This window comes from Mus pahari, chromosome 2 (genome assembly GCF_900095145.1).
Source record: "Mus pahari chromosome 2, PAHARI_EIJ_v1.1, whole genome shotgun sequence".
NCBI classification, from domain to species: Eukaryota; Metazoa; Chordata; class Mammalia; order Rodentia; family Muridae; genus Mus; species Mus pahari.
In genome coordinates, this window is record NC_034591.1 from 58045533 (window position 1) to 58056598 (window position 11066).

At 47.9% G+C, this 11066-nt stretch overlaps 1 protein-coding gene across 1 annotated transcript in view; it reads left to right on the forward strand.

Annotated features, from left to right (window-relative positions):
- Clec2l (C-type lectin domain family 2 member L) overlaps window positions 1–11066 on the forward strand; it is a 17965-nt gene that overhangs the window by 2307 nt on the left and 4592 nt on the right. Inside the window, exon 2 of the mRNA XM_021191560.1 lies at window positions 8529–8603. Coding sequence (XP_021047219.1) covers window positions 8529–8603 — 75 coding nt within the window. The remainder of the gene's footprint in view (window positions 1–8528; window positions 8604–11066) is intronic.

Genomic DNA, 11066 nt, shown 5'->3' on the forward strand with positions numbered 1-11066 from the left:
CTTCTTCTTCTTCTTCTTCTTCTTCTTCTTCTTCTTCTTCTTCTTCTTCTTCTTCTTCTTCTTCTTCTTCTTCTTCTTCTTCTTCTTCTTCAGTATTTGAAAGGGTCAGATCTACTAACCTGTATCCTTAACCCCACTGGGTAGGGCTATTTCAGGGAAGTGTGGCTGGCTGGCTCTGGCTTTATCTCTGGCCCTGAATATATTGACTCTTGCCCTTCCTATTGCCAGTGTGGCTGACTGACCCTGCCTGTCCACTGGTCACACACGGGATGGAGGAAAGCAAGTTGCTCTCTGCGGTGGTCCAGCACACCACCCTTCTTGGCATTTTCTTGTAGTGCAGCCTTGTGTCATGTGAACTAGCATCACTGATATCACCATTGCTCCTCTTTTGATCTCTGGTGCACATAAGAGCCCCCCTCTGACCCCCCACCATGGCTCTCGGGTGCTTGGCGTCTTGGCCTGATGACTGTTCTACAGGACCTTTTAGTTCTGCTGGTGCCCTACCTCTCTCCAAAGAGGAGAGACCAGGGCTTGGGGCTTGTTCCCACCAGTGACTGCCACCATGTGGGACCTTTAAGTTGGCTTGTTCTTTCTATGGTGCTAAGACACCATCTTAGGTCCTGGGCATATCCAGCCCTCACAGAGATCCTAGGACAGACTGGTGAGGTGCAGAGGGATGGCCAGCATGAGCTACCGTCCCAGCTGGTAGGCTTCACTTATTTATGTCCCACTTTCCTCGTCTGTGAATCGTGGCAAGATTTCCACCTTTCCAGAGAAAGGTCTGGAGTGTAGGTTCAGTTGTGGTGGCTCCTTTCCCAGCTCCCTGAGCATAGAACCCGACAGGCTGGGTGAGGAGTCCAGGGAGCAAGGGTGACCCGCTACTTGGATGGAGCCATTTGAGCCCCTCACTTCAGTTCACAGGAGGTCCTGGGGGCCCAGTGGGCTTGCGACCTCTGCTTAGTCTGGCTCCTATCTTGACAGGAAGCTGGAGAAGCTCCTGAAATGATATAGCTGAGCCCTCAGAGGCGTCTGCCCCCTCTTCCTTGCCCCATGCAGCTGAGGCCCCACCTCTGGGGCAGGGTGTGGACTGGGTTACACCTTGACTCTCCTCTCCACCCTTAATGAGTGGATCAGCCCTGGAGAGGATGTGGAGAGTGAGGGTGTTGAATATCTCACTCAAGGACACGCCGGCCACTAACACTTGAAACCGCCAAGGGATTTGTTTCCCTCTGCTAGGAAAAGCTTGTCTCCCTTCCTGTGTGACCAAGGACACTGGGCTCAGAGGGGCTAACTGGAGAGACTCTAATTGCACTTCCTGAGCACACAGCCCTTCCTCTCTTGCCCTCTCAGAAGAGTCCGCCATGCCTCCCTCCTCACAGCTTGAGGAGAGCATCAGTCCAAAGGCTGGGGTCCAGAGGGCCTCAGTGCACAGTTAGCGCTGTAAACAGAAACCAGACAGGTTGGCTTGGGGAAGGCCCGTGAGTCTGCCCCTCCCACCCCGTGAAGGCTGATAAAGCTGACCCAGCGTGCTCTTCTGGGGTCTGGAAACCCTCAAGGTGACCCAAGATAGGGCTATTTCTAGCTTTGGAACCGAGAGTGGGGCACAGTGTTCTGGGTGAGCGAGGGGACAGAGTGACTCTGCATACCCCAGGCTGTATAGATTTCTCAGTGGTCACCAATTCTGAATTTTTAATGTTGAAAGTTTTTTTTATTAGGGCACAAACCCACAACTTCCCGATCAAAACCACACTCATGCATTTGGCCAAAGCTACCTAAAATTTAAAAAATTACCAAGCTCCACATCTGAACATTTTTAAGTAGGCAGGATTACACTGGGCAGGCTGTGTCCCAGATGGTTTAGACGTCGGCTATGGGCCTTTTTTAGGATGTGGGTGGAGGGGGTGGTGGTGGGATCTATCTTGTATGAAGAGTCAATGTTTTCCAGTCTTCTAATACTAATGCATTTAGAAGCCCAGATAGCCTGAACCTGTAAACCCTAGATTGTATAGATCATATAGATTATATAGATCATATAGATCGTATAGATTATATATCTCATATAGGTGGGCCACTGCACACTGGGATGATTTTCCAGTTAGATTCATGTGAAAAGTAGAACTATATTCACACCACAGGAGCCCTGGTGAGACCTAACTCCTAGAACCACAGAATGTGCCCTCGGGTGGAACTGTGGCTCTGGCTGGCATGATTATTTAAGAGGAAACCAGACTGGAATCAGTGGGCCTGATCCAGGATGAACTGGTGTCCTTAGACAAACACAGACATAGCCTAGACAGCCACATGCTAAGGATGAATGAGGATGAAATGATAAAGTCATGGGCTTTCAGCAAAGCACCAGAGGCAGGATGACTCAAGCAAGGCTCCCCTGAGGCTTCAAAGGCAGCATGGTTCTGTTAGCACCTCCATGCTTGCGCTTCCGGTTCTTATAACTATGAGAGGACACCTTACTTCTGAAGCCACCCAGGGGATGGCACTTAAGTTATGAGGTCTTAGGAAACAGGCACCACCATGACTCCAACTGCCTACCCCAGGCCTCTGGGAGGCAGACAGTGAACGGTGTCTGCAGTCCTAGGGTGTCCTTCTGCCCACACTGCAGTGCTAAGAGGAAGCATCCCCACAGGGAGGGAGGAGGCTCTTCAGTTGTGGTGACAGTGGGTTTACATGTACAGACCCTCCTTTCCTACTGAGTTCCTGCAACCCACATGAATTGTAAGGCTATCTGAGGACACTGCATTCAGTGTAATATTTCGAATTTCAGTCTGAACCATGCCAAGTGATGGCTGAGCCCTACTCTAGGAGCCCAAAGGAACTCGAGACAGTTCTAATACAAAGGAGCTTCTTAAGGCTGGTGGTCACAGTGGTGGTGCATAGAACTCACCATGTCAGAGACATGTCTCCTCCCTCAGCAGCCACAGGGCGCCAGCCAGGACCTGGAATCATCATCAGACCCCAAGACCCAAGAATACTCAAGTGCTTGAGTCCAAATGGTATATTTGCTTAGAATCTGCTCACATCTTATATGGCTCAAAGGTCTCCAGATTCACTCTAATATCAAACATAATGTCAATGCTCCTTAGTTGCCACTCTGTACTGCTGAAGGAAGAGCAACATGATGTGAAAGTCTGTACATGCTCAGCACTGATGCACGTTTTTCTCGTCTCTATCTGGAATTGGTTGAGTGTGCCAATATGGCCCCGCAGATAGGGAAGGCCTTGTGGACATTGATACCTCATAAAACCCTGAGAGGTTTATTCTGAGATGAAGAACGTGAAACAGAATAGATGCTCGGTAACTTCGTTGTGTGTCCACACCCAGAATGGGGCAGAGAAGCCTGGGACGTGGTTTCGGATGCTGTGTCCTTGTCCTCAGTACATAACTCACACACTGTACGTCCTTGGTACACAGGTTTGGAAGGTGAGGAGGAGGCATGCGCAGCCCTGTGCTCTCCACTGTGGCGTTGCATAGTTCCAGGAGTCAAGGACTGGGCTGCGTCTACTCTGAGGACAGCGTAGCACTGAGCCCGAGCTCCCGGTTCCAGGAGCCTCTGTCCTCGCACTGCCTGAAGCCACCCACCCAGACTCCCAATGCACACAGCCAGAGTTTCTGGCTGTAGCTCAGGTTGGACCCTACAGGAAACCAGTGTAGACCGCTCAAGGAATCCAGTGCACACTCCAGCACAGACCCCTGAAGAACCCTAGTGGAGAACCTTAGCATAGACCCCTGGAAGAACTCAGTGTACTCTCCTGGAGGAACCTAGTGTAGATCCCAGCAGAACTCAGCATAGACCCCCTTAGAGATGTAACTTAGTCCCTGAGAGGATCCAGCAGAGTCTTCTGGAGAAACCCAGTGTAGACTCCCGATGGAACCCAACATAGGCTCCAAATGGAATTGAGTATAGATCCCTGGAGGAGCTTACCAAAGACTCTTGGAGAAGCCTTCTAGGCCTCTAGTGGGTCCCAGCATAGGAGGAATACAGTGTAAACCCTGGTGGGGTCCCGAGGAGGTCTCAAGCTGAATCCATTGTAGCCCCTAGAAGATCCTAGTGAAGACCCCATTGGTAGATTTCTGGAAGAAATAAGCATAGACCCCTGGAGGAAGGTACTGTTGGACCCTAATACAGCCCAGGGTAGCATCAGCTACGCCTCTGATGTAGCGTGCAGAAGAACCCAGCACAGATCTCTGGGCAGCCCAGGGAAAACCTAGAGGAACCAAGCTTAGGCCCCAGAGGAGCTTAGTGTTGACCCCGGCTGGGCTCCCACAGTGGACTCAGGCTCCAGTGAACCCCTTAGTCCCCCTGCCGTAGTGTGAACAGTACAAGCACCTCCAGGAATCAGAATGAGCATTTTGAAAGAAGCTCAGACTCTGTGGGGGAGGACAGACATTCTTCCCTCTCCTCTTGTCGAATAACTCTCAGTAGCATCTTCAGAGAAAGCACTATGCCAGTACAACAAGAACAGGTTGCTTTATGAGAAGACAACCATGGCACAGCTAGCGTGAACCCCAGATGCCTTACATTATCTTACAGAAAAGGAAATCCTGGTAAGAGGGTGAGAGGATGGAATCGAAGAAATCTTCCCAGGAATAAACCAAAGAGGTAAAGAGACAAGAAGGGGGAGGGGAAGAAGAGGAGGAAGAGGAGGAAGGAAAAAAGAAAGAGGAAGACCAATCCAAGATCCCAAACATTTGAAGACTGACCTTCAGATGGAAATCGGAGAATGAAAGAGAAGAAATAATCAGTAATATAATTAATTTTTTCTTTCTGGCACTGAAGGATATGAATGTCCAGGTTGAAGAAGGCTATCAGTTGCCCACTAGAGTAGACAGAAATATCTATGACCAACAACTGTGACATGCAAAATGGAATTCTTGGGTAGAAGCAAATTAAGAGGTTGAAATAAAATGTCTCATAATGATAACAGAGAACTAGGCCTCCCAAAGGAAGTGTTTGTGTCAAAGTTCTGAAGAATGATTTCCAATCTATAATACTTAGTCCAGGGTACTATTCATATCACACACACACACACACACACACACACACACACACACACACACACACACACACACACACACTTGTGCATGCAGTGTCTGCAGAGGCCAGAAGAGGTCGTTGGATCCGGATCTGGAGTTACTGATGGCTGCGAACCACCTGACTTGGGTGCTGAAACTGAACTCAAGTCTTCTGTAAGAACGGTTCACACCCTTCGCAACACAGTCATCTCTCTGCCCCTGTTGTACTTCCTCTGGGGCAGGCACTGAGATATATGCTTTATCAAGATGAAGGAGCAAACTACAAAAGAGCAGACATGGGAGAGGAAGAAGAAGACACCAACACAGAATCCAGGTAGAGAAACTCTCAAGCTACTGGTTCAGGGAGACTCCAGCCAGGCTGGCAGCTGGCGACAGTCAGACTAGAGCAGGTCAGAAGGGTCCAGATGCCACATCTTCAAGACAATTGCTTTGGATTGAATGCGATTTCCTCCCTATATTCATATGCTGATTCATAAGCACCAACGTGAGGTCCACCAATGATGTATCTGTACATTTAATGGTCAAGACAGTAGAAATGTCAAGCCAAAAAGTTTAGAAGGGGCACACATACCTCCAAGTACTTTACAGATAACTGTAACAATAAGTCGACAATAACGAGAAAGGGAAATCAGCGGGTGCTGGCACGTGGGGAAACTGCACGCCTGCAGTATTGCTGATAGAAATGTAAAATGGTGTAATCACTGTGGCAAACAGTTTGGTGATTCCTCAAATCGTTACACAGAATTCCTATGCAGCAATTCTGCTCCTATACTCCCAAAGAACTGGAAGCCAGGGCTCCAACAGATTTGTCCACCATGTATGTTATTCACCATCTTCTGGCCCCTGCAGTTACTAACTACACACACAAACACACACTACACATACACACATGCACACACACACATACACACACATGCACACACACACAAACACATACTACACATACACACATGCACTCACACACACATGCACACACACACACACACACACACACACGCACAGACAGAGAGATAGACAGACGGAGTCTGCCATAACTCCTGGTGGAAAGGGTCTATTTTAGCTCACAGCTCAGGCTCTAGTGCATCATAGCAGGGAAGTCAAGGCCAGAGCTTGAAGCAGCTGGTCATATCCACAGTCAAGGGCAGAGATAAATAGATGCATGCATGCTTACTGCTTGGTGCATGCTCTCCACTCCCGTACGATTGAAGCAGGGCCCGAAGCAGGGAAGAGGGCCACCCACAGGGCAATGGCTCTTCTCCCAGTGATGAGCACAGTCAAGGCAATCCCCCACAGACATGCCCAGTCGAATCTAGACAATCCCTCAGTGAAATGTTCTCCCCAGGCGATTTAGCCTGTGTCATGTTAGACTGTTAAAGCTGACTGTCACAGATAGACCATATAATGAGATAATGAACCACAGAAAGGAGTGCGCTTCTGTTACATGCCACAGCATGGATGAGTCTTGAAAACATGCTAAGTGAAGGGGGCCTGGTACCAAGGAAGAAATGTGAGATTACACTTGTGAAATCAGCAGGGCAGGCAAATGGGTAGGGGGACAGAGCAGAGTAATGGTGGCTGGGACATGGGCAGGGGACTTACTTAGTGGGTATGGAGCCTTCACTTTCAGAGGTGAAAGGTTTGCAAACAGTAGTGGGGACAGCCTGGCTACTTAATGCTACTCATTGAGCACTTAAATGGTTAAAATGGAGAATTCAGTGATCACAAAAGACACACCATAGTGAAAATCTACATATCATAATACAATCTTAAGACCCTATGTTTTAGTTCCAAAAAGCTTCTTTTATTAAGATAAAAAACTGGTTAGGTCAGGCAGTGGCGGCACATACCTTTAATCCTAGTCTTTGGGTGGCAGAGGAAGGCAGACCCTTATGAGTTCAAGGCCACCCTGGTCCACAGAGTAAGTTCTAGGACAGCTAGGACTCAATAGAGAAACCCTGTCTTAAAAAAAAAAAAAAAAAGGAGAAAAAGATAAAACTGTTAAGTGGAAATAAATAAAAGTAGATAAGGAGAGCTTGGAGGTGGTGTGAGTGGGTGGCAGGTGGGTGGGGTGGGCGGGATGTCAGGAGGTCTGCGTGGAGGAGGAGGACCTGGGGAGCAGGGACCCTATCATAGGGCAAACGAGCATCTAGGTCAGAAAGCTGTGACTGCCATGGAAGAAGGCTGGGGGCAGGAGGGATGAGAGACCTAGGGCCATGGTCCAGAATTGTGGCTCTCAAATCCAGGCGTCACCACAGCCACCCTGAGGGCTGGTTCCAGCCTGTGCTCAGTTCCACTCTTTAATTTTTTTCAAATTCTATTTTTTATTTATTTATTTATTTTTATTTTGTAATAAAGCATGTATATATTTTATTAATTTTTTATTTTATTTTTTAAAAATTTATTAATTATTATATCTAATACACTGTAGCTGTCTTCAGATGCACCAGAAGAGGGCGTCAGATCTCATTACGGATGGTTGTAAGCCACCATGTGGTTGCTGGGATTTGAGCTCAGGACCTTCGGAAGAGCAGTCGGTGCTCTTAACCACTGAGCCATCTCTCCAGCCCCCTCAAATCCTATTTTTAATGATGGTTCTTAAACACTTTTTAACCTCCCTTGTAGCCCCCTCCCCACACAGGTAGTGGGGGAAGGGGACCCGTTTAGAAAGGTTCTTCGGAGTAACTCTCATCTGCGTTGTCTGGAAACCAGCAGTTCATTTCACAGGTCAGCAGCCAGCAGCAGCTCCATCCACTTACAAACACCTCACAGATGCACCAGCAATCTGGTTTAATAGAGTCCCATTAAGAACAGTGGTGACACGACCCAACAGCGACAGCCAGGCCACATCCTTGGCTCCAGTAACCAGGAGGGACCAGGAGGAATGCCAGGAGAAGTTCTCTACTATGTCTCTCTCAGGGAAGTGGAGATCAGTGGGGACTTGAGAGCCACAAGCATTGCACAGCTAGCTGTAACAGCAGGCCAAGCTCTGTCTCCATCACTCATCACCTATTTATGCCCTCCAAACCTCCTGTGACCTCCACGTGCTTTGCCTCAGCATCCAATCAGCCTGAACCCTTGGAAGCAGCAACAAACTGCAGCACAGTACCAGAAGTTTTATGGTGCATTTCTCTCTATGGCATCAATTGCATTAGGCAGCTCAACTATGCAATGTAAGGTGGACCAATACATGCGTGCTGTTAGCAAAGAATCCTTCATCACGTGTTCTTTCACGCACTTGCTTTAGCAGGACATCCTCTCTCCTGTGTCTGCTTCAGAGAAATGTTCCTTCACGAGTCTGCCTTAGCCTTTCACCTGTGTCCATTTTAAACATTCCTCCACATGTTTGCCCCAGCAGAACACCATCTAAACGACTTTCCAAGGACCCTTGAGTTTCCACTTCACCGGCGCATAAGGCTCTTGCTGTTACGACCTGGCAACTGGGGTGGCATCCAATACTGACGAGTTTGTCTTCTCTTTAGATACCACCACACGCCTTCTGCTGGGAGCCATTGCAGTCCTCCTGTTCGCCATTCTTGTGGTAATGAGCATTCTGGGTGAGTGTGCATGTCACAGTGTGTCAGCAGTGTGGTTTCTGCACACCTAGGCCCCTGGGTCTAGCTGGGTAAATTCCCCCACATATCAGGAATTCAGGGGTGTGTGGGGGATAGTAAATTAGAAATTGAGTGTCAGGTTAATGATATAATTGTAGTCTAAAGCAATACAGTTCCACGTGGACTGTCCACATCCCCTTCACGGTCCACACAGGAAGCAGAGGTACCAAGGAATTAGTTCATAAGTGTTGTGGGCATGAGGAGCTAGGCAGCTAGTGCCTCTTGGAGGTGATAATTTGGAGATATGAGACTTTAAATGTCATATTTATTCAACCAACACTTATTGAGCCTTGTTACATGTAAGACCCTAGACTAAGTGCTGTTCGTGTGGCTAGGGAAGGTAGGTAGGGAACGGCGGGGGGGGGGGGGGGGTTCCCCTGAGTTTGCTGATTCTCAGTTGTATTCAGCTCATAGTCACCCTTATGCCAAAGGGCATGCTTTGGAGTGGAATACACTGGTAGCTACACAGGAAACATTTTAAAGGGGAAAGGCTTGCAAGCACGGAGGGCTGTCTGTTACTGGACTCCAGAAGCAAGCGGGACATTGGAGGCTCTAAAGGGAGTGCCACCACACCCAGTTTATGGATTGCTGGGGATTGGACTCAAGGCCCAGTGCATGCTGGGCAAGTGCCTATCAACTGAACTACAGCCACACCCTCCTTGCCTTCAACCTTTAAGGATTTTATTTTTATTATTTTATCTGCTGATGTGGATGCTGGGAACCAAACTCGGGTTCTCAGCAAGAGCAGCCTGTGCTTTTAACCGCTGAGCCATCTCTCCAGGCTCTTCGGTCTTTAGAAAGCAGGAATAGGAAGCCTCGTTAAAACAGTGGAACTCCACCGACACTATCAGTGTCTATCACTGTCTCCCTTGTCCAGCTTGTGTTTGCAAACAGACCAAGTCGCTAGCTACTGGACCAGATCAACTTTGCCTAGAGTAAGGCTACAAGAGGAATTACTTTTCCTTCAGTCTTGTCCTGGGTCAGGAGGTCAGGGAATGTGTGCTGGTTTGGTTCTAGCAAACCTCAGCTGTGTCTCAGGAGAACCCAGGGAGGTAGCCACATCACAGCCAGTACTCCCAAGTGGACCTGTGTCAGCGAGTAGGTGTGTCCAGAAAGTGTCCGGTAGGGAGTCTGTGTCCATGGGGCTGCAGGTCCCCAGGACAGTGTAGCTCTTTGGGTAGTATAGTGTATTCTCAGCCCTATCTTATTCAGTATTTTAATTATTGATTTGTATGATGAAATAACCAAACACATGTTCATGGAACTTGAAATTAGCACAACTCCATACAGTGGATGGAGAAAACAGACAAGGTTAAAGTTTACCTTTAAGGCCTGCAGCGTGGCACACACCTGCTACCCCAGGACTGGAGATGGATATGTGGGATGATCTGGAGTTCAAGGTCAGCCTTAGAGAACTTGAAGTCAGCTTTGGCTACCTGAGAGTGTCAAAATTCAAAACTAAAACTTACCTTCAAAACTTCTAATGAGCCAGACACTGTGGCTCTTGCTTTTAATTCCTGAACTTAGAAGGCAGAGGCAAGCAGATCTCTGTGATTTTGAGGCCAGCTGGGTCTGCAGAGTGAGGTCCTGGCCAGCCAGGGCTAAAGAGTGAAACTGAACCTCAAATGAGCCCAAGAGACAGGCCTTGGAAGACTGATGAACATTTGGGATGGTTTTCCGGAGACAGACAGACAATGGGGAGTGTGTGTGTGCTGTGTGTGTGTCTATGTGTGTCTGTATGTGTGCATATGAGTATGCCTTTGTGTATGTCTGTGTGTGTATGCTTGTGTCTATGTGAGTCTGTCTGTATTTATGGTTTTGTGTACATGCATGCACGCGTGTGATTGTGTGTATGTCTGTGTGTGTGAGAGTATATCTGAGTGTATTTATGTCTGTGTATGTGTATGTCTGTGTGTGAGTGTGTCTCTGTGTGTGTGTATGTATGTCTATGTGTGTCTGTGTGTATGTAAGTATGTCTGTATGTCTGTGTGTATATGAGTGTGTCTGTGTGTATGTCTCTCTGTGTGTGTCTGAGTTTGTATGTGTCTGTATGTGAATGCCTGTGTGTGTGTATGTATGAGTATACCTGTGTATGTATGTATGTATGTGTGTGAGTGTGCCTGTGTATGTCTATGTGCATGTCTGTGAGTATGTGTCTGTCTGTGTGTGAGTGTGTCTGTAGTATGTGTGTGTCTGTAGTGAGTGTGTGTGTGTCTGTATATGTCTGTGTATGAGTGTATCTGTGTGTGTATTGTATGAGTGTATCTGTGTGTGTATTGTATGAGTGTATCTGTGTGTGTATTGTATGAGTGTATCTGTGTGTGTATTGTACGAGTGTATCTGTGTGTGTATTGTACGAGTGTATCTGTGTGTGTATTGTATGAGTGTATCTGTGTGTGTATTGTA